A 24441-nucleotide genomic window follows, 5' to 3' on the forward strand; every position below is an offset into this window, starting at 1 on the left:
CCTTCTGCTCAAACCTCCTCCTGAACAACTTCTCTTCAGAAAACTGAGCGGGGGAAGGCTAAAGACTGTGCTTGGGGAACTTGTGATCTTGAGCTGGGAGACAGCGCCACCTAAATGCCCTATTCCCCTAGTAACTAGGCAGGAGAGCAGGAAGTGTCCCTGCTTAAGGGGGAGGAACAGTTCTTTTGTGGTATCAGCAGCCTGCCCTCAACTCAGATTTCTTTGCACACCTAAGGAACAGAGGAGAGAAGCCTGAGACAATGGCTGCTGATGTCACAAGGGCATTCTTTCCCCGCTACCCTCCCACCTGTAGCTAACATTGGAACAGGGACAGGCTGCCCAGAGGAAGGTGAAGTAGGCAGAGACATGAGGTAAGGATAAAGGCGAGGCAGTGGGCAGAGGTAAAAGCTCCAGCTCCCTAGTGACTGAGGAGGAAAGGCCAAAGAAAGGAGCTAGAAATCCGACACGGCTTGATCCACTCATTTAGCTTCATTGTTTCATATTTTTGCCTAACATTTATCTACTTAGCCTGCCTCTGTTTCTTTCTATATGGTCTTTTTGTTCCCATTGTTGTAAGTCTCATCAACCAATGAACAAGCATCCTCAGCATTTATAACAGTTTTTAGATGGGGGGGAAATGAAAGCTGACTATAGGGTGGGGGCCGTGAAAGCCTTGCTAGCAAGGCAAAGCTACACAAAAGTGCCATGGCAGCAGGATGCTCCAGCTCTGCTAACCAGCTTCCTTTCCACCAGATATGTAAGTATTCCTCAGTTAAGCAGGGCTTAAAGGCCAGAAGCAAATATATACTACTGCACTGCTCTTATTAATAATATTTATTTATTGGTTGCTTTGCTCATAGAAGTAACTCAAAGGACAATTAGGTCTGTCTGCAGTACAAAATACTTTATATGTAGCAGTAGTAATAATCACAATTATATACTTCTGGGCACCCCCTCCTGGTGCATTTCAGTTTTGTCCCATTATTTTCTACTTTTGCCTTCAAGCTCAAATATGATTCTAGCAGGGATTGATTATTTTTTTCATCGTGGCAAGTTAAAGCCTGTTCATATATAGTTTAGGGCAGCCTTCTCTGTATACTTCTTCCCTGTCTCTGCATCCTTACAAAATTAACTTTGCTTTGCTAGTGCAGCTGTGAATGTGAGCTTGCTTTGTAGATGCAGCTTGCCTCAAGACTTTTGCTTCATAGAAGCACTGCATGTGTGCCCTGTCCCTAACAATACTCTTAACGTTTCAAGCAGAGGCTGTTGTCTAATCCCAGATAAAAGCACTTTCTGCTGTTAAGTTCTGCTTTACAAATAATCACTTTTCAAAAACATATACACCAGTGCCAAGGTCTCCAACTCATATGTGTATGGTGTGAAACTTTCATTCACCATTGTGTAAGATGTGCAACTGTCCCAGTACTCATAAGAGACAATGCACAAGTATGCCAGTCTCTTCAATGGGCTGGGAGCCTTATTGAACTTACTGGAGCTTGTTTAAATATGTTAAATCTATTTGTTTTAAATTACAGTGGTACTTATAAATGTCAAATATTTAAAAATGATTTCTTGAGGGGAATGAAATGTCTGAAAAACAGTGCCATCTATTCTCATTCAAGATGTGTCCTGTACTGTATCTCTGAATAAATTGGGGTTTGAATATTAATTATATTTTATCATTGACTTGTGACTTTCCTTTTAAGAGCAAGTTGGCTTGTTCAACCAGAGAAAGTAATAATACTGGTTTTTTTCAATGCTGAATTGTTTCTTTTAAATTATTATTTATATCATTATTATTTTTAATTTTATTGTTATTACTAATGCAACTACTTTTAGTTTTAACAATATCATTATCACCACACCACCATTATCATTTTGTTTAATTATTGTTAATTCAGAAAATTATTCCAGATGTTGCAGAGGTTCAAGTTCTAAGAGCTTGCAGTAGCTTAGACCAGTGTTTCCCAACCTTGTGCCTCCAGCTGTTTTTGGACTACAATTCCCATCATCCCTTGCCACTGGTCTTGCTAGTCAGGGATGATGGGAGTTGTAGTTCAAAAACAGCTGGAGGCACAAGGTTGGGAAACACTGGCTTAGACTTAAAAATATTTTCCACCTAAAGCAAGTTATAGAAAGATAAAAATAACACCAAGAGCTACAATGTTTCAAGGTCCACAGAATGAGAAGCCCAGCTCTGTGGCTTTGTGATATACCATTGTGTTCAAATTGTTCTGATTTTTTTCAGTTTTATACACACTGCCAAGTTTAATAGACCTGTTAAACTGTTGAAACTGAATGTAGAATAACTGCACATTCCCACATATATCCCCTTGCCTAGCAGAAACAAAGTGTATTTTTAATGGACAAGTAGCTTCTAGCCCTCTGTATGAATTACTTTAGCTTTAGCCTGGCATGCACAACAAATTTTATAGTAGTTAACTCCAGTTGCAGCTGGAGGAATTTGTTTTCTACATTAGGACTGCCTTTAGACTTAATGAAACCCAGCTTTATAGCTGCTCAGCCTATATCCAAGCCATGCTTAAGTACACAATAGTTTGACGATAGCATTGAAACTACACTTCAGCCTGATGTTGTGTATACTCCAAACATTTAAAGCAAATTCTCCTCTACCCCCAAATAATCCTGGTAATCCTGGAGGTATTTGTTAAGGATGTCAAGAATTGTGCTCTGTGAAGGGTAAACTACAATTCCCAGGATTCTTTGGACAGATGTGCTTTAAATGTTTGGTGTGCACTTGCAGAAGTGACTCAATACACCACATCCTGCCTTGGTAAGTACAGAAGAGGTGTTTAGCTATTTTAATAGAATACACCTAGGCAGCTTATTTTCAGTTAGAGACTGTCAGGACACGAAATACACTTTGTTACTATCTCTACTTCTTCCCCATCTCTTGCAGAACTGCACAAATTCCTTAGCACAGATTATTTTAACTCTTGCTTATAGATAAGACTTCAGGCTGCTACCAGAATGTGGGCATTAGAAGAACAATGTAGTAGAGGCCTGTCAAAACTGCAGACTTGGGGAGAAATTTGATGCCTTGGTACTCTTCAGTTTCCAATCCCATTCTCTCTGCCTTCCAGTCCACCCTCTCATACTTGAGCCAGCTCCCTGCCCTATGCCAGCAGAATCCGCTATAGGACCCAGAGAGGGTATTTGCTTTGCAGGATCTAACTAGGTACCGGTAGTTGAGAACCATTACAGAGTTCTACTGATCCCTGTACCTATTTGCAGACTAGGTCTCTGGCAAGAAGAGATCCAGAAACAGTTGCTGTGCCCCAAAGCCAGAAATAGAGTTCAGTGGTAGAGCACATGCTTTGGAAGCAGAAGGTATGAGGCTCAGACCCCGGCATCTCTAGATTAAAAAGGACCAAGTAGAATGTTGTGAGAAATACTTCTTCCTGAGACTTTGAAGAGCCACTGCAAGTCAAGAGTGCATAATACAGTACTGGGCTAACTGGACAAACTTACCTGGTGTAAGGCAGCTTCTTATGTTCCTAAGCTGTTTTTCAGCTTTTCATTTTTCAAGACTAAAAGATCAGAGTCCCTACTGTAGGCCACAGAGGACCTTTCGGTGCTAGAAAATGGCTATAAACAATGGAGATCCTAGACAATGATGCACAAACAAATCCCAGGGAAAGTGATAAGCCTCCCTGTCTTGCTGCAGGAATTTAATTTTTCTGGATCTTAAGTTTGACTTTTGAGACAGTTTGCCAGAATTTCATTTTTTTAAAGCTGGCACATTGTATGAAAGATTAAAGCGGAAAATTAGGGAGGAACAGTTGCCTGGTAGTGCAGACTCTGTTGTTATCTGGAGTTCTTAAACACACATGTGGCATTCATATCTGGTAGGATTATGTCCATATTTTCCCCTCCATTAGCATCTTATTTTTTGTTTTGTTTTGTTTTTGTTTATTTTATTTTATTTTTTCTTTTTCTGAAACAGGAAGAGAAAATCCATTCTGGAGAGACTCTTCTTCATGTAAGTGTTATTAATGCTCGTTAATGAAAATAGCGAAATATTAGCAGTGCAGCTCAGATGTTCCAGAATTCCAAATATTCACCATCTGCTCATAGGACAGTAAAACTGCTTGCAGAAAATAAGCTACTGTCATGTAGTGATAAATACTCAGCATTATTATTATTATTATTATTATTATTATTATTATAGGGTGGGAACTACATAAGAATTGGAGCTGCTGGACGTGGATGTCTGCTCCCTCTAGCAGAGCCTCTTCTTACTCCTGTGTATAGTTAAGGTGATCTGTGATCAGAACATGTGCACAGATCATCCCATTCTGGATCAGTGTTTTGTTTTGCCTATATTCTTACCAACTTTGTGGGGTTCCTATTGTTTCAAATTTACAAAATAGTGGTTGAGAGAGCAAGCGATTTGGGCCAAACTAGAAATGCTGCTGTTAGTAGTAGTAGTTATTGTCGTTGTCGTAGTATTAGTAGCCAACAAACTCTGACTTGAATTAGCAGTTTGACAAAAGTGCTGGGTTTCATGTGAACAAGTAGGTAACTGCTATTGCCCTCATTTTAGAAATAGAAGTTGATGAAGAGTAATCAGCACTGCAATCACAGGTACACTTACTAGAGAGTAAGTCCTTTCTCTCTCTTTGAACTACATGGGACTTCAGAGTAAATATGCTTAGGATTGCACTGTAAGAGATTTCTCCAAGGCCATAGAGCAAATCAGTGTACGAGCTCAGTATAAATTTTCCTGCTGCCATTTCTGTGCTGAAATACACTTTGTTTTTCTTGGATTATATAACATAATCCAAGTTAGTATTTGCAAAGTTGGCGTGTGCATATGTGCGTGTGGCCTCAGATAGTATGTAGATATTGTAAGCTTTTTCTACGATTTCTTGGCATTACTTGTTGACAGCCATGAATATAAGTATATATAGACAATTACCAGTCCCCTTCCCCTTCAAAGAACAGCAACAGGATGCAGTCAGTCTGCTGATCTATGTATCACAGGGCAGTTTGAGGTCTGGCAAACTATTTATTTACATGAAACAGTGACTCACCCTGAATGAATGAGCAAGAGTCTTAACCACTAGGTTGTGCTAGAGAGCCAGTCCCAGCAGCCATCAATGTTTTTTTTAGTTGCATTAAGCAACTCCTTTTACTCAATGTTCCCTTCCTCTGCATGAGCATCATTCTCAGACCAAATGGAGCAGCAGGTTGCAGTAAAACAGTTGTATATTCTGCTCATGGACTGGGCTTACTTGCAAATTCTGGCTGGTTACTTACAAAGACATTGTCTAAGCCCATAAGTTTGGGTACGCCCACTAAGACTTTACACCCATGCACACATACCCTTCTAAATAGTAATAACCATGCCGTATCTCAAACTGCTTATGAGTTTCCCTTCAGTTTAACCATGCATCGAGAGGGCTGCTGTTTGCGAAACACAGGACTAAAGAACCCCTTGGACACACAGTTCTTTTGAAAATTTGTCTCTGTGTTCAAAAACATAATTAAATTTGTAAATTTAATAAAGGTAAGGATTCACTTAGGTTTAAGTTTTTTGTTTTTGTTTTGATGGAGCAGAATCTGCTTTGGAGAGGAAAATTATTGCATTCCTTTGTAGCATGGAGTCTGTTTTATATGACATTCTCTGTGCACACTGTCCGTAACTCAGTGGCAAACCCAGGAATGTTAGCCCTGGGTAAAGGTCTAATAAAACAATAGGTTTTTGTTTTTTTAAAGTAAGTATTTAGCTATAGTGCTGCCCTATGTTTGCATAACAATGGGTTCATGTAGCTAAAAGCTATGGTAACAAATGTTCTTATGGGGCTGAAGTACTAGTTGAGCTAGAATAAAAAGCAGCTTGTGCAGCACACTCTCCATAGGTAATCATTTCTGTGCTGAGTACCTCCATTTGTAGAGGCAAATTTGATTGCAAACATCTTTTGCCTTCAAGCCATGGCCTTGTTTTGCATGATAAACTAGCAGTGCATTCAGATTTAAGGGAACATTGCAAAATATTGTGATGAGGAAAATGGAAGAATTTCCTCCTTTCTGCCTTACTTCTCAACAGATGTGGGTATAGGTTTTGAAGATTTCCCTCCTTGCCTCCTCCTCTTGGGATGTATGAGATGCCTGCCAGCCACACCATAGGCTAGTCTTTGCCAACTTAGTACCCTCCAGCGGTGAGAGGAGTTGTAGTTGAACATCTGACCATTGGTGATTCTTGCCGGAGCTGAGGGGATTTGGAGTGCCAACACCATCTGGAGGACACCAGGTTGGGGAAGGCTGCCAAAGGCAGGCCATCCCAGGCCATGGTTAGCCAATTAGAGAAATGGACGATAGAACCCCATTTTGTGTGTTTTTCCTACTACAGTACAGCGGCACACAGTCCATTTGCACATTTCATCCTCTGCAATACAACATGCAAAGGTCCCAACAGATGCCATTTAATAAGATGTTTCTCCGTGGGAGCAGTGTTTAAAGTGCTCACTGTCATTATTGCCACCTCACTCACTGTCATTATTGCCACCTCTTGATCTAGCATCTTCTGCGCCTGTTAAGCCTGATAGCAGTAATATTAATGGCAGCTGAGTGCAGGGACTTTGGTGAGTGGTTAGGGGTAAAATGGTGCTGTCCAGAGAAAATTAAAGTTTACTTGTAGGAATGGGAGAACTGGGATCTACTAGCTTCTTGGAGGAAACTCCCAGCCTAGACAGGCAAACCCATGAAATGAGCATAACATAGAATCTCAGTCCCCTTGGCCTCATTGGATGTCATAATTGGCCAGCTCAGTAAGGTGCAGGGCCTCTATGGGTGGTTAGCATGATAGAGAGACAGAGTTTCTAAACTATTAAACCATCACCGTTCCTATTTTCAAATGAGGGTTAGCTGCATGTGGATGTGCTGGACAGCAGAACTAGTGAAGGGAAAGGGTCAGACTGGATGCCTACATACCACTGAGGTATGCAGGGAAATTGTGGGTCTTGTGTTTTTAAATGGCCTATTACACACATGCCTTCCCAGTAACCCTCAAAAACAGGCTGAAGACAGTGGTTTCACATGCTCATTGCCCTCCAGCTACCTCGAAATGTTAGCAACATAGAGCAGCACCCACACATGAGTTCTTGGCCCCTGGAGTTGGGAGGTAGGCTAAAGGCCAGTCTGGTGTGTATTTTCTGTGCCCATTGCTGGATTGGGAAAAGGAATTGGCTTTGGAGAATACTCTGTTCTGATTAGTACATTCCTTGGGCTCAATTTGCTCTCTGCAAAGGCCATTTAACCTGCAAAATGTAATGCTTCCTCACTGTAAAGCTGGGGGCAGAGGAGGCATTAGCTCCAAACTTTCCCCTCCTTCAAGTTCTTTAAAAAGCAAGGAGGAATGCCATGTTGTGCTTCAGAGGACAAGAGAAAGGAAAAACAGGTGTCCATTCTCCAAGCCCAGTTCCTCTACAGCCCTCTGCTTGAGCAGGGCATTTTTCTCCTTTCCCCCCATGCCCTTTTCCTTCTCACTCTGTGAATATCTTTCACACATCTACATGTAGAAAAGGAATGGGATATAACAACAACAAAAAAAGGAGATAAATACACAGACTGCAAAAAGTGCCATGGGTCTTGATTTGTACACATATATATCATATATGTACAAACCTGGGTGTGCATATAATATATAACAGTGTGCCCCTTTATTACCTGCTTAGACATGTATCAGTAAAGTGAAACTGGAAGTCTTGATGCTTCCTTTTCTGCATATCCAGATAACCTGTGAAGACTCTTCTTCATATACATCTTTGTATACGTTTATTTTTGCTCATAATCTCTATAGTGTTTGTGGCTTAGTGCTTTGGCTTTTTGGACTGCTGCAGCATGAATTTTTAAATGGGAGTTAAATGCTCTCATGAGAGTTAAAACAGGCACATTGTCAAATACTAGATTTGTTAAAATGTACAGTAATTTTGGAACGGTATCCTCTTCTTAGTTAAGATACTTTTTCCTTTTTTAAACTTGACATTTAACAAAATTAAATCCTCTGCAGCAGTGTTAATTTTGAGGGAGCAGTGTGTAGCCCTTAAGTATAAATACTTCTTAAGGCAGTTGTGCTCAAGTATTTCAGAGATGGTGGAATGATCTGAGCCTTTTCAGACAGAAATGCATTCTCAGAGATGGTCTTTGTCATGATTTAGGATTGTTTTTTGAAGCAGGTCATTTCTTAGTATGGAAAGTGGATTGCTCATAGCTATCGCCAGTCTCATTGTAACTAATGCTAAGAAGGAACCATCTTACTGTAATCATTTTGCGTCAAATACTACCATCATTCATTACTTTCTATCAGTGCCTCACCCTATGGAGGAACCAGCACTGCCCATCCGCATTGAGGAGGGGACAGAAGTTCCAACGGGTGAGTGCAGCTAAGGTGGGATGCTTGTGAAATGGGGGGGGAGGCATGTTTGTACATGGAGCTTGATGCCTCGTTTGTGTTTATCCATATGTCACTGAGAGTTCTAGGAATGTTATCTGCAAACATTTACAACATTTTTTGTCCCCCCCCCCCCAAAATGTGCTATGTTGGCAGTGCCAGCCCTCAGATGATCTACAGAAAAGTTGCACCATTTCCAGTCACCCACTATGCTTCTGCCACATCCCATCATTACATCCGGACTTTGCAGCTCTCATAATTTTATTGCCAGTCTAAGGGGTGTGGACATTTATAACTATTCAGCTTGCAAAGAATGAGGTACACTCCAGAGTATGTGGCCCCATTGATAGGAATGTCTAAGTTGCCCTGGATTGCTCACAATATTTTACAAATATTCCGGTAGATGACATAGTTTTCTTCCTTTAATTTTGAATAATTGCTCTTTATTCTGTCTTTTCTGAGAAATTGTCATAATGAACATATGTAGGGGAACATAGGAAGATAATAAAACCGACAAATGCTTAAAGCAGAAAAATGTTACTTACCTGTTACAGAAGGCACACATATAATTCCTCTACTTGAGGGGAGAATAATTCACCCAGAATAATTTACTGTTACAGCATTTCAGATTAGATTTATTGGGCAACATACATAATGGAAATTTGCTTGTGCAACAGGACTAACACTTTCTTTTCTCTTTTCCACCCTGCAGCCCCCCCCCCCCCAAATCTGCTCCAGAAGATTCCCCCAACACACCAGAGCAGATACTGGGGCCATTTGTGGGGGGAGGCTGCAGGGGAGAGGAGAGAGGAAGGGAAAGCTTTGTTGTGCAAGCTGACACTCACTGCATTGAATCTCTCCCTTTTGTTTAAAATCTGGGTTCACCTCATTGGAGTCAGATAAGGATACTATCAAAATGAGGAATGCTTTATTCTGAATTTTGATCGAAAGCACCTTTGACTTCCTTAAAAAGCAGCACAAAATCCATGTTTATTGAAAACTGCTGTTATCCCCCAATCACTCATGCTTTGTCTTATTTCCCTGTTCTGCAAGCAAACTGGAAAAATATGCATTTAATTTTATTTTTTAAAGTCTCATTTTCTGTTGTTTTGCTTTTGTAAAGATGTTGCCATAGCAAACTTCATTCACATCTCCATAGCATTATTATTAGTAGTAGTAGTATGAAATTGCAAACATTTCCCATTTGGTCATAGTTTCATTTTTCTGCCACAAGGTAAAAGAATAAAAATTCAAAATGCAAATTGCATACTAAAGGTTGAGTGACCATAACCAGGGATATCCATTAATTTTGTTCAGACTGGTTGCTTTGTACCCTCTTCAAATTAATGTTGTGGTTCTGCATGCTTCTGAAGTGCAAAAAGTGTGTGTGAGATTAACACAAACTAAATATAAATAATGGTATCAAAAGCATTGTCTGAAATCAGTGGCAACTAATAGAAGAGATAAACAATTTCTTTCTGTCTTTCTTGCTTTCTTTCTTTCACAGTAATTTTCAGTATAGGTTTTTACCACTTCTTGGTAAGAATGTTCAGGGCAAGTAGGCTCCATGTACCATGACAGAGCCGGACAGTTCTTTTTCTTGATTCAGGAATTGATTCCACATTCACTCAAGTGAAACTCCTAACTGAAGTCAAAATTAAAATCAGTGGCTTTGTTGCTGTTGTTGTCTATAGGTGAAAGTGTAGGTTAAGTTCTCTGTTTGCAAATTCTGCTTTGCAAAGCATGATATATAGAAGTGGGCTGCATGTTTCGGTTTCTTAGAGAAATGAAATGCTTATTTTAATCCTGATATGATTAGCCAACAGAAGGATTTGCAAAAAGCAACAGCGTAGCATTTTCTTGCATCTGATTGCCAAAGTTTTTGTTGGTAAAAAATATTGTGCTGAAAATAATTTTCTGATTTAAAAATGGATCTTCTATCGCACATTCTTCAGGAAAACTGTTAAGAATTACACAGAATGGCTAGTGACTTATATGACTCCAAGGTTATATGCAGAAGATTTGAAATTTGGAAATAACTGGTAGACCCATAAGTATAGTAAAATATATTCCTATTACAGAATCATTTTAACTATAAGAATAAATGTTTCCTAATCTTAAATGCTTATAGACATAAAGGGCACCCCTATGCATGTAGGCCCCATTGAATTCTAATTGGGACTTGCTCCTAGGTACATATGCATAGGATTTCAGATAAACAACACATACACAGGTCCTAGGCTCCTCTACAACCAGCTTCCTTACTAATCCAGTGTTTCCATTCAGCTATCCATCCTTCCTACTCCCTTTTCCCAGGCTTGTGGAGAGTTTATAGTATTGCTATCCCTTGGCCCCAAAGGATTTCCCTGGCTTCTTCCCATATAAAAAGGATTGAGAGATGCCAGTTGGCACACTTTCTGACTAGGGAGGGGAAGTTGTAGTGGAGTGTGTGCCTCAGGAAGTAGCGGCAGGTGCTCAGTTGGGGCAGTGGTCATATGTAACAGATGACTACTCCCTCACCACTTTGAGCATATCTGTGCCACAGTCATAAATTGTTGTTGGGCACCATAGCTTTAGCCAAGTGTTATCTTATTGATGCTGAGTGTTGGTGATCCCAGAAGTGCTTTTTCTAGGATTTATTTGGATACGGTTTAAGGTCATGCCAGAACCATTTCTAGTGTGCAATGCAGACATTGGCCTGGTGCACATGAAATGCTAAGCCAAAACTTGGTTTAGTGAGACCATGCAACTGTGTGGGCTGCTGGAGAAGAGCTCACAGCCACTTTTCTCCTCCAAATTCTTCCTGCCATGCTGAGCAAAGCCAAGGTTTGAGTTAGTGTGCCATCCAAACTGGGACTTGTGGTTAGGTTCCACTTACCCACAAGTTGTAATCAGGGCTTGTATTTTGTTATAGCTCTTGGTTAGTGAGGATAGGAGCTTAACCACGAGTCCTGGTTTGGATGGCATGATAAACTAAGCCTGCTTGGCATGGTGCAAAAGAACTAGGAAGGAGCAAAGCAGCTGCAAACCCTTCTCCAGGAATGTGTACTCCTTTGGTCTGGGTAAGTCAAGGTTTGGTTTAACTTGTCATGTGCAACCAGCCAGTCTCTCAGCCACATTCTCACATACCCATTAAGTAGCTACTTAAGTAGTCTCTGGAGTAATTAAATTAGTCATGATGCTGTTGCCGCATAAGAAAGGAGGGGGGTTGATGAGACTGGAAATAAGAGGAGAAAGTGTCTTGAAGCAGTAGCAGGGGCTCACTTAGCATGTCAAAGGACACCCTATGAATGCTACTTGTCTAAAATCAGGGCAGGAGTAGCCATTTTAATGTACCAGCTTGCTAAAGGTGCAGTGGAGAATCCAGTGAGTGGGTGAGCTATGGAGAGTGAGAAATCAACGTTGACTCTAGGCAGTGAGTCAGTCTGTTCTGTACCCACATAAGTGCATAAACAGTAGGCTTCTGTCTTCTTTGCTGCTGTTTCACCATCAGCGTGCATGTGTGTGGCTAGGAAAGTAAGGAAACAACAGATGATGAGAGTTTTTTTGAGGGGTGTGTGTGTGTGTGTTTCTGCTGTTTTGCCACTCAGAAAAGAACAAGTAGTTCAGTGTGAGTTTCCTCACTAGCAGGTTTATATAGCTTAGAGCATTTTCTCTGTAGAAACATCCTGATCCCTTTCTGTTTCACCTTTTGTTCCCAGCATTCTGGTGACTGACCATAGAACTTCATTTCCTCTTTCAAATATGATAAAATCTAGTTTCTGTTCAGTTGTTTCTTTTCTCTTTTCCCCTAAGTGGAAGCCCAACTCTTAATGAAGCAAATTGTAGTAGACTTCATAAAGAAAGATGTTATCAGACACCTTCAAGATATATCCATTAGCTGTTATTGGTTCTTTTTATCATCCCAGTAGCTCTGATCTGTACTTCCATTTGTCTGTACCCACAAACCATGACATCTGCCTTGGTGACTGAGTGGCAACTGAAGTAACGTATCCTAGTTGTCATGAATGTGTGAAGCGGCTAGTCCTCAAAGCTTCGCTTCCTGACTGGTAGCAGCCATCCATAATCGCAGATGGCTTTTCGTCCTTAGCCATGCCACTTGAGATATTTAACACACACACCTAGAAATCCCAGGGGCAGAATCCATAATCATTTTTATGTGCTTTACCACTGTATACCTTCATCAGCACAATTGGATGCCTTCATCTGTCCCAGCTGCAACAGAATATGCTTCTCCCCTATTGGCCTCTGCAGCCACAGCAGGTGCTGTAACTCTCTAATGCTTTGACTTCATCCCTGAAGACTCACTCCTTCATTATTTCTCGATGGATGCCAACCAACCACTGAGCTGTGGCCCTGTTTCCAGTTTTAGAGCAGATCACATTGTTAGTGATGCAATGAAATCTCTAATAATACACTAGATTTGCTGTGTAACTGTACTGTGTAACCTGGGATGGTTGCTCTTAATAGGGGCCAACATGAAGATGTTAACAGTGCCTGCCCACATTGTTTCTGCATCTCTTCCCATTGTGCCACACAAAATACATTTCTGTCTGTGATTGTCAGGGCAATGGAATGATTCTGACGTTGCATGCTGTGACATCATTGTCAGGCAAAGTGTGCTCTGGTTGTGGATGGGAAAGTGGCCTGAAGAACAAATCACTGATGCAGATAGTTGATGGCGGCACATAACGAGCTGAAATGAAATAGAAACAGAAGACATTCAGATGTACTCCAGGCAATATTAAATGTGTGTGAATAGCATTTGTGAGCGCCTGCCTTCTGTGTATCCCAGAATTTTAAATAAGAGGCACTTGTCATTTGAATTGCACCTAATACTGTAAGTTTTTCAGGTGCAGTTAGTCGCCTCTGAAATTTTGTCCAGCACCAAACAGTAACATTTTGCACTCTTGCATCTGGAGTGATGATGTAATGATCAAAGCAGCAGTTTATCAAGAGAAAGCAGCAGGAAGCTTGTGCTCCTTTCTGGATTATTGTCAATCATTAGCCTTTTAGCTAGCTCACCCCCAGGGGTGTTAATTGAGATCAGAAGTTGGTTTGTTATGAACAAAAACAACCTTTAACCAGGCCACTTCTCCTTACTGAATTAACAGTACTTGCAGCAGGATATAACAGCTTTCAGCCCTTCATCTGTATTCTGTTGATGCCTGCCACCATTTCTTTCCTGCTCTGTTAGTTTATGGAAGCAGTCCTGATGCCTAAAGAGTGTGGTGTTGTTTTGACTCTGGAGAGCAATGAAAGGGAAGCCTAGATGTCCTGTTTCTGGGACAGTGTCTGATAGTGAGTGTATTCCAAGCACGCCTACTTCAAAGATCCATTCCTTTCATGGTATGGAAAACATGTCTTCAAACAAATTTATGTGGTGAATTTTGTCTCCACTTAATATACCTGCACTTTCTCAGGAACAATTCTTGGGATCTCATGATGGTTTAAAAATGTGTACTGCATCTGTGAAGAGCCCAGTCTTTATGTGACATTGGGTTTGTTTGGGTGATCATGACTTGGCCAAGATATGAACAAGCTTTTTGCCTGCTTAGGTAGCCCCATAACACCTCCTTTTATGCAAGCTGCAGGTCTCCAATTAGCCCACAGTTTCTCATATAAACTGGGAAACTATGGTTATCACCCTTGGAACAAGCCAGGATCTTAAATCATGGTTATTAAACTGAGACACAATGTGTCTTTAGGGAATCCCAGGTAATACTACATGCAGACAATAATGACAAGATGAATTGACACATAGCATGGTAGGGTCAATCTGGAGGTGACAGATGGGCAGCTTTGATACTAAAGAGCCTCAGTTTAACACTGCAAGCTTTGCACTTTTTGGCTAAATTACAGCCTAAACATGTTTGGCAAGATAGGATGACTCTGTGCTATCTGCTACAGCATGGGTAGGCAAACGAAGGCCCAGGGGCTGGATCCGGCCCAATTGCCTTCTAAATCCGGCCCGCAGACAGTCCGGGAATCAGCGAGTTTTTACATGAGTAGAATGTGTCCTTTTATTTAAGATGCATTTCTGGGTTATTTGTGGGGCATAGGAATTCATTCATTCCCCCCCCCCCAATATAGTCTGGACCCTCACAAGGGCTGAGGGACAGTGGACCGGCCCCCTGCTGAAAAAGTTTGCTGACCCCTGTGCTACAGGAAAGTGCTACTTTGGGCAAGATAGGATGATTGTGCTATCTGCTACAGGAAAGTGCTACTTGCTCGTTTCTGCCTCTTACTCATTTATGAGCACTGTTCTGTTCCAGCATTATTAGCCAGTCAAATTATGGTGTCTGATCTTACAGTATAAACCTTCATAGAACATCAAGCTGAAATGATGAGAACCTAGCTAAATAAAAAGAGTTGTGTCTTGAACTTGTACTGGCTTAACTAAACCATCACACCTCCGTGAGATGATCACACTGATTTCATTACTTCCCCTGCTTATATGTACAAAAGCATAGTGTGTTAATTATACAGATGAAAAGGGCAAGGGGTCTTACCCATGCCTAGATAATTTCAAATACTGGTGCAGTGTGCATTGCCATTTTGCTCATTAAGATGTAAGTTCTTTACATTTCCTCACAATTGAAGATTTTTTAATCCTTTCCACTGCTTCTACACATACAAAGACATGAGACATTGTGATATAAGCAACTTTCACTCTAGGAGTTTGCAGTTCATAGTACGCTTTGTTTGTACTTTGAAACATCCTCAGTTCATTGCAGAGCAGCACATAATGAAAAATAAAACAGATAAGCAGAAGGCAGTATAAATGGCATGTGGCAATCTGCTTGGAAGGTGCATTAAGATAAACGAGATAAGTAAAACTGAAGCATGTTCTTTCAAAATAGCAAAGCCCAGAAGTTTTTGCTGTTCATTATACAGTGGAAAGGAGTGAGTCCTCTAGTAATGTGTCTGCTTAGTAGTTAATGTTTTGTTTAAAATCTCTGGCTCCCAAAATTACTAGGAGGCAAAAGAAATTGCTGGCAGACCTAGAGACCACCCATCCTGGTTCTAGTGTGTGTTTTGATCACTGAGGTTTTGGATTACCAAATTATGTGAATGTGCCTTGGGGTCATGCGTGCCTCTCTCCCTGGTGCAGCTGCAAGGAAGCTTGAGCTTCCATTTTCAACTATCCTCAGTTCCATTTTTTAGTTGGCCACATTTCAGCGTTATGCCTGAAAGTAGATAAACTGGCTAGGCTTAGCTATGCTTTAACGAGACAAGCCAACCAAACCATGGTTTATGAAGCTGTGTTGTTTCACTCAACCAAATACCAATTCCAGTCTTGGTAGGAGTGGATGCCATTGCTTATGTAGCCAACATGGTTCTATCCACTTACAAAAGGAAATAATCAGCAGGCTTGGGGGAACCTCATGGTTTGCAGAAATACAGTGATACCTCGGGTTACATACGCTTCCGGTTACATACGCTTCCGGTTACAGACTCCGCTAACCCAGAAATAGTACCTTGGGTTAAGAACTTTGCTTCAGGATGAGAACAGGAATCATGCGACGGTGGCGTGGCAGCAGTGGGAGGCCCTATTAGCTAAAGTGGTGTCTCGGGTTAAGAACGGACCTCCGGAACGAATTAAGTATGTAACCAGAGGTACCACTGTACACAGATTTGATTCTTTAGGGGGAAATAATCTAAGGAGTGGGGAGCCCCACACAGGGTGGGAACCCCAGTCTGATGAGGATTGACCATGCTCATTGGCTGTGGAAAGCTGACTGACGGAAGGATAAATTGAAAATGGGGGTGAGATGAGACGGAATACAGTGGCTAGAATCCTGAAGAAGGAGCACTCTATGCTTCAAAATTTTTTGAAGGTCCCACTTATAGTTGAGATTAAGTTTTGGGTTTGGCTGTGATGAATGCTAAACTGCAGCTAATTGAAAACAGAAGTGAACGTTTCTGATCTCATGGCTGTGCCAGAGGCTGGAGGTGGAAAGGTGGGAAGAAGAGCATGAGCCTGTGGGTGCAATGCAAACCAGAACTGACAGAGGTAATGTCAGCAGATTTTCCCAGAGCATTTAATGCTCATGACTGATAGTTTAGTGGGACACTGCTAGTTATTGAATGGTTTGCCTAGAGCCTGGAAGCAGAGATGACGTCTTATTACTAAGAATAAGTATGTGTTTGGGGAGCCAAAGAGAAACAAAGCCATATCTAACTGATTATGTAATAATCCCTCTTTGTAATGTCATTGAAAGTTCTGGACAATTGCTCTGAATTTGATGAACAGACTTGGATACTCACCAGTAAAACAACAACAGGATTTGGCCTGGATATCCCCCCCCCCTCCACCCAGTTTTTGTTTTTGAAGGAACTTGCCTTTGGCTGCACTCAGACTTGCTTCTATAAATGGTGGCTTTGGCTCTCTTCATTGTTCAGCCATCTTAAGTGTTTTTGGCCAAGCCCTTGTTTTCTGAAAGGAAAGCAGACATGTGTCTCCTAGAAGCTGGCATGTTCTTTAGAAGTAGAATTGCCCATTTTATTCTCCATGAATTTGAGTTATATTTAAACATAGAGTTTCTGTCTTTGAATTACTTTGTTTCCTATTAGCTGATATTGAAATAATAGCTCTGGTTTCCAGCATGCAAAATGCCTTCCAGCTTCATATCAGCTTGTTGATTATTATCTCTTAAAAGGCATTGTAGTTTAATGCAGTGGAATAAAATCACAGGAAATTAAAAACAAATCCTATTAATGTTCAGGACAATGCCTTTTATTAAACACACACAGTTTTCTTGGAATTTTCCTCAACTGTTCAGTGCCTTGAACCACCTCCTTTTCATCTTCTCTTGGCATTTCCTGTAATTGGCAATAGTCAGGAGACCATGGGTGGGCCATAGGGTTAAGTCTGAGATATGAGCACAATAAAGGGTAGCATTTTAAGAAGTTTGTTTATGTCATAAGATAGAATTGTGGTACTGCTCAGTGTGATTGTTATGGGGGTGATCTGCAAAACAGTTTATGAAAAAAATGGGCCCTCAGATCTTGTCAGTTCAAAGCAGGAATCTGTTTGAATACTCCTTAGACACTTTAGTTTAGTTACACCAAGAAGTCACACAACTAGCATGAGTTAATTGCAAGCACTTGATGCTTGTTGAAGTGAACTTATTCTGGCCAGTCTCACCATATTTTTTCAGTGCAAACAAATGTTCCCTGTTAATTCAAGAAGTAAGAACATCCAGTCAATCTGAAAAAGCATACTTTTAAAATCAAGGACCTGCTAATTTAACCCAGATTCTTACATCGATTCCCCCCCTGCAAATAGATTTTATTAAAGCTTAGGTTCTGGCATTCATTTTTGATGTGACAAAGTCATTGCAAGGTTTTTAAATTTCTTACCTAGGCAGGGCCTCTACAAACTTAAGTGTGGCCCTCCCAACTAAACCTTCCTCTCCCTTAAAGTCTACTGTATGTTCCAAAAGACTGAAATAGGGGAGGGTTGCCATATTTCAAAAAGTAAAAACCAGCACACCCCAAAATTGTTGACTTAAAAAAACAAAACTCCCAATTTTTTCTTTTTTACAGAAACACAAAAAACCACACAATTTTGTAATTGCCTTTGAAATCCTGGTAATGTCCAGGAAAATCCAGATGTATGGCAGCCCTAGAAAAGGGTGGTGGATGATAGATCTCGAATACATTTGGGGCTTTGGAGTAGGCAGAGGTAGGCAAGATGTTCAGCAGGCAAGATTAAGGTGGACATTCACATACCTGCCCCAAAGAGGAAATTCCTCACTATAAAAGAGGGCACTGATTCACCTATGCTAATTTATATGGGTAGATGGAAATTTCAGAATAGTGACAGAGCTCAACCTCAGGAGGAAGGGGATGTCTCATGCCACACACTGAACTCTGATTCAGATGAAAGCTATTGTAGGACATATATTTCTTCTACTTGTTGTCTCAGTTATACAAAGCCATGACCTATTACTTTCTATAATATCTCTACTTTAAAGTTGTTCAAAAATTCAAATGTATTGAATAAAGTGAAACTAATCTTTGAAGAGGACCATTGCAAATGAGAGGTTCCAATTTGCTGTTCTCCATATCTACTAGTGTAGATATAATTATTACATACTTAATTACTGGTTAAGATTCAGTGTCTAATATGTCAGCCTGCCAGCTCTTATTCTGTAACATCATAGTTCCCATACTAAACCAACCCTTTGAAACAAGTTGGCTAGACGTGTTAATTGACAATCTGTTACCTGGCATTCAGTGTTGCATATGGTCTGTTTAGGCACACTTGAAAAGATTAGATTAAAATGGCTCCAATAAACTTTTTGCAGATAATAGCATCATGAAAAGCAAATATATTTTCCCTCCAAACCTTATTCAAATTTTTTTTAATGAGAGTGTCTTATCGTTGGTTGTAAGCAAGACACTGAGGCAGTAAGGCAAGTTCCATTGTTTCCCTCCAGATATGGTTTAGCTAATCTGCATGGTTTATGAAAAGGTTTTCATCTGCATGGTTACATTGATGCATATCAATCTCAGAATCATGTTCCAGTTGCAGATTTCCTGCCAAACTAATGTCAACCCTAGTTTCAGGTCATTGCCATACAAGCTAAATCTGTTTACAGATCAGAAAGCAGCAAATTAATTCCAGGTTTCACTGCGATAATATGAACTAAGTTTTTGTGGTGACACTTGCGTAAACAAGTAAAAACATTGTTACAGCCTTAAATAAATGAACTGTTTTGCATAAGCCCAATAAAAACGTAGATGTTTTCACTAATAAAGCACCATGTAAATACAAACAGATCTGCAGTGCAGTCCTATGCACATTTACTCGGAAATAAGTCCATGATCTATTTAGATGGCTTAAGCACGAGGTATTAATGTCTTCTATCATGAATGTTAGGTTTAAGTGTTTACTAGCTATATCTCTTTCTATCAGTGTTATATTTTAAACTTTCTAGATTTAAATCATTGCCCTCATCCAGCAGTCATCTTCTGCATGTTGGTAGGATTATTTGCATGTGTTGATTCCAATGTAGGATCATCATGCAAGCTTAAAAAATGATGGAAAGTCCATTATGTGCCTTTCCATTCACACAACCCGGTACAGAATAACTCTCTGATTGGAGGAAAAATAAGCCATGTGACACAGATACGAAGACTGGATTGGATTGACTGCCCTTCTAATATATAAGAGCACAAGTATGCAGAAATGAGGACAACCTAGGCTGCCTATGCGTGCCTGGTCTCTGCAATGTATGGAAGTTTACTTTAGTGCTCCAGTGTAAATGGCATACCTCCCACAGCTTCCACATTTGAATCTGATCAAATGTGGCCTGTTTTGAACATGCACTTTGGATGAAATCTTTTGCGTGTTTATCTTCCATTTTTTTAAAATTTAACATATATAACACAAGTGTGTGTGTGCACGCGCATGTGCACATGGATATATATATATATATATATATATATATATATATATGGCATACTTTTTGCAATTTAACAGCTGACAGCAATATTTATAAGCCAGTGTGACCTTCTAGGGTTCACTTTGCCCTGGAGTTTTCATAAAGCAAGCCTTATCATTGGCTATTTCATTAACTAAAAAGCCATTGCTATGGCAAAGAACATGATTCTATTGCGTATCAGGAGTGAGTCAGTCCTATTTATTTTGAAATCCAAGTGAGATGCTGAGATGGCAGTGAAATGAGGCGGGGGTGTATGCCGAAACTGAACTGAACAGAAAGGTTTATTTATGCAGGGGTTTTGTTGTTTAATCAGTACCAAGATATAAAAATAGAAGAAGAAAGAAACTGCTGCTTTAGATCCTTCCGCTCATTAGGATAAATCACTATGTTTAAAGCGGGGGGCCGGGGATCACTTTTAATAGAAGCTCCATGATAACTCTCTTTGTAAAGCCTTAATATTTCAGCCGATGATGATTCTGGAGAGAAATTACAGGCTTGGAATGGACACTGGGTCAGTGCAAAGAAAAAGTAATGTGGTGACTTAATAGAGGGCAGATTTTCTACAGTGGTCCCCTCCCATTTACTAAGCTGATGTAAACATAAAGTCAGAGTTCGATCTCCTAGTTGCCTAAGCAGGAGTTAAGCCTGTTGATAATTCCTTCACAGCTGTAGGTAAAGAGTACTTCAAAATCTGGGGTTGCACACCAGGAATGGCAAGGACGTTCAAGAGAATGCCCAGTGGCTGGGTGTGTGCTTGGCATCTCCAATGCAGAATACACTGCTCTTTTCCTCCTTGCTTCTTTCCTTACTTCTTCCCTCCCTCCCTCCCTCCTTAACACCTTCACTATTTCGCCATTCATCCCCAGGGCACACACTTCTGCCCTCTCCCTAGAAACTCTACCTGTCCTCTTAATTTTGTTATGCACACATTACCTATTCTGCACTCTTATACCTTAATCCACAGCCACTTTCTAAAGGAGCTTTAGGAAGAAGCCTGACAAGTGCTTGAGCCCCAGTCTGAAAGGTGGCTCTGAGGGGGAAAGGGAACAAAAGCATAGCGGTGGCAGTTCGCCTGTTTTTACAGGCCTGGCTCAGATGGACTTTCACATCTCTTCTGTGCAAAAGAAGGATCCATTTTACTTCCTGCTGGCCTGAAAAGGTGTCGCAATACATGGCAATGCTGCTTTTGTTTTTAATACTCTTGAGTAACAAAGATGCTTCCGCCTCTTTAACACAAAGTATCTTACTAACACTGTCATTAGGATCCAAGGATTGTTTTTCCAGACTGCTCAGGAACCTGGAATGCTAAACTTCTATTGTGAAAAGACCCTTAATAGGTGTCAATGCTAAAGAGGCACAGGTGTATTTTAAACTCATTTGTGGGGTCAAGACAGGAATAATTGTCAGCTGCATCTTTCCTCTGCATATACTGGCTTGAAAAAGTGGGTGAATTTGAAGGAAACTTTTTGTTTGCCAAGGTGATTTGTAAGCACAGGTACCTATTTGTCTTCAAAGTAACGTGAATTATAAAACCTTTATTGTAATTTCCTTCCTTTTAGAAAGCAAAAACATGGCAACCAAGGAGAAACTGCAGTGTCTGAAAGATTTCCACAAGGACATTCTCAAACCTTCCCCTGGCAAGAGCCCTGGGACACGCCCTGAGGATGAGGCAGAGGGGAAGCCACCACAGCGTGAAAAGTGGGCCAGCAAGATTGACTTTCTGTTGTCTGTGGCTGGAGGATTTATTGGATTAGGCAATGTTTGGCGATTTCCGTATCTCTGCTACAAAAATGGCGGAGGTGAGTATTGTTGTCGCTTCCATAATGGTTTGGGATGTGGATAGCAGCTCCCTTTCATGTGAATGGGTATGTGGGGAAGCAGGGCTGCTCTGAAGATGAATGAGATCAAGATTTAAAAACAACCGGAAGTGCTATTGGACTAATAGCTACTTCTCAGCTTTTTTTTTTTTTTTTGCAAAGGGGAAATTTGATTCATATTAGCGAAAGCCAGTCACATATTTCCGGTATGCATTTCACTGCATTTAATTTGCTTTTTAAAAACTTTTACAGCTGTTACATGCAGTACACTTTGTAAACAGCAGGTCATTAAATTCTGAGACATTGTAAAACAAGAAAACAATTGCCTTGAGATTTTACCTAATCTTCTAGTATGCAATGAAAGGAAACCATTCTGTGGCACATTTTCTTTCACATTGTTCCCCATTTCTTAATCTGAAAATAGCAGGGCATTTGTGTAACATATTTAAAGTCTGATTATTAATCTTTGCTCTCAAGTGGCAATTTCAGAACATGCTAACAAGGGCATGGGCCAGATTTCATAGTGATACTTAAATACCACCATCAGCTGCTACTCCATTAAGAAAAAAAAATCATTGAGTCATAGAATCTTCCTAATCTTCCTTCTGTGTTTTCTCTACAGGTGCATTTCTCATACCTTATTTCATTTTTCTGTTTGGGGGAGGTCTTCCTGTGTTTTTCCTGGAGGTGGCACTAGGACAGTATACCTCCGAAGGAGGAATTACATGCTGGGAAAAGATCTGCCCTATCTTCACCGGTTAGTTATCTGCCTAATTTGTTATAAATATATATATGTACATACACACATCTAAGTTAGTTCCCAAAATTCTGTGACATTCTTCCTTCACCTTGCAGCTATGCAAAGGAAAGGGTGAGACTATGCAGAGGCATGGCTCCCTGTGACTGGGGTCAGCAGGGCAGGAAACAGGCTTTATCCTTAACTTTGCTGGTGACTCTGAATTTATTTAATTCCTATCCTTTCCTTTTAGTTTTTCCCCATCCAGCTGAATGGTTGTCACACACCTCTCTGGGGAAAAGTTAAACAGTACTGGTCTTGGAGACATTTTTGCACTGAGGGCAACACCTGGCAGGAATTCCACAGCAGGATGCAAGGCCCAGCTTGAGAATGACCTGCTGTGCCAGAGTGTCCAGAACAGTGAGGACTTGAAACTGCCTCTGTGGGCAGTTCCCTCTGACATCTCCTCCACATCCACAGTGTTGCCTTCTGAGAAGGAGGAGGAGATAGACCCTGAAAAAGGGGGCAGTGGGGTGCTAAAAATTTAGTCACAGAAGTACAAAAAGCTTTTTCTTCCACCTCCCCTCCAGCTCCGAGCTATTGGAGGTGGTCTTGTTTCCTGCCCTCCCTTCCACCTCCAAGTTTAGAACTGGAACGCGGAGCAAATATCCCCCTGACCTTGTATTGTGTTTGAAACATAACTTTAGCTTGGCAGGGGTGGATCCTGGTGAGAACAAAATTTTGGTTGGCCTCTGCTAATGCAACTTTTCTATTTAAAAAATATAAGAGCAGTATTGAAATTGATGTGTTCCTGATAGAAGGTTTAGGATTTACTATTATTTCAAATAGTAGACTTCAGAATACATGAAACTCTCTGGAACAACTTCTCTGAGATTTCTGATCTTTAATGACTATGAAATGCTTTACTGTGGGTATTTGCATCAGGAGAATGTGGAATGGCTCCCATCATCCAAGAAAGCTCAATATTTAATAAGGAGCTGGTGTGTTCACAGGCCATTAAGTTGTTCCAGGGCAGTTTGGTGTTTTGTAAGATGATTGCCAGTTTATACCAGTTCTGTGTCTCCCAAAGTACTTACTTAGAAGGAAGTTCCATTGAGATCAATAGGACTTCTTGCCAAGTGTATGGGGCCTGGATTGGAATTTATAGCTAAAGGTTTGTGCCAATTTGCACTTCATTAGCTGTGTGCATGCCATTTGGAGCAGCAAAGGACATGACCTTATCTGCTAGTGACCCTGTGCTTGCAAAGCAAACAGGGCAGTATTTTTTTGTTGTCAAGCATTGATATGCAAGTTAAACATTTATTTTATAAATAGCAGGCATGATACCTTTGAAAAAAAAGATAGATGTGTACATATATTACAAAATTCAGTTTGCTGACCTTCTTTTGACCTTGTTTTATTTTGCACAAACATGTTGTCTTTCCTTCCCAGAATATTGTTACTACTGTTGCTATAACCAATGTTTTATGACTGTGTGACCCTATACATTCTTACGTAAGAGTAAGCCTCACTGAATTCAATGGCATTTATTTCTGAGTAGATATGTATAAGATTGCACTGTAAAGTTGGAGTCCTATTCACACTTTTCCTGGGAACAAGCCTTGCTGTACACAGGCAGAACACAGTGGGACTTAATTCTGAGTATACCTTCCTCAAGTTGTGCTATACATTGTAGTCAGAGGTATAAGTAGAATAATACTGTTTATAACTGCATTGCAGAGAAAGTGCATTTCACTGAATTCTGTTCCATACGTAATGATTGTCACCCTAAGTTAGGCCAACACATCCATTGTCCACTGTCTGCATTTGACATTGACTCAGGGAGACTCATAAGCAGATTGGATTGAGAGAACCATCTCCTGTGATTTAGCTTTGGCTCCTGATACTCAGAAATATGTTTAAAGCTTTCATAGTGGCTTCATAATACAAGCCAGGATTGAAATAACTACTTCACATTATTTCCTTGGGTGTGCTGTTCCCCAGTGGGATTTTTTT

The 24441-nt window shown here is 40.5% G+C and overlaps 1 protein-coding gene across 4 annotated transcripts in view; it reads left to right on the forward strand.

Annotated features, from left to right (window-relative positions):
• SLC6A6 (solute carrier family 6 member 6) overlaps nucleotides 1-24441 on the forward strand; it is a 52623-nt gene that overhangs the window by 5540 nt on the left and 22642 nt on the right. Inside the window, exons 2-5 of one of the 4 annotated variants that reach the window (XM_028719247.2) lie at nucleotides 3968-4003; nucleotides 8333-8398; nucleotides 21432-21671; nucleotides 22312-22446. In XM_028719247.2, the coding sequence (XP_028575080.1) occupies nucleotides 8344-8398; nucleotides 21432-21671; nucleotides 22312-22446 (430 nt within the window). In that variant the 5' untranslated portion in view covers nucleotides 3968-4003; nucleotides 8333-8343. Of the gene's footprint in view, nucleotides 1-3967; nucleotides 4004-7768; nucleotides 7783-8332; nucleotides 8399-21431; nucleotides 21672-22311; nucleotides 22447-24441 lie in introns of those variants that run through there. The other 3 variants (XM_028719249.2, XM_077924979.1, XM_028719248.2) reach the window with 3 other exon arrangements.

Source organism: Podarcis muralis, chromosome 2 (assembly GCF_964188315.1).
Source record: "Podarcis muralis chromosome 2, rPodMur119.hap1.1, whole genome shotgun sequence".
In the NCBI taxonomy this organism is placed as follows: domain Eukaryota; kingdom Metazoa; phylum Chordata; class Lepidosauria; order Squamata; family Lacertidae; genus Podarcis; species Podarcis muralis.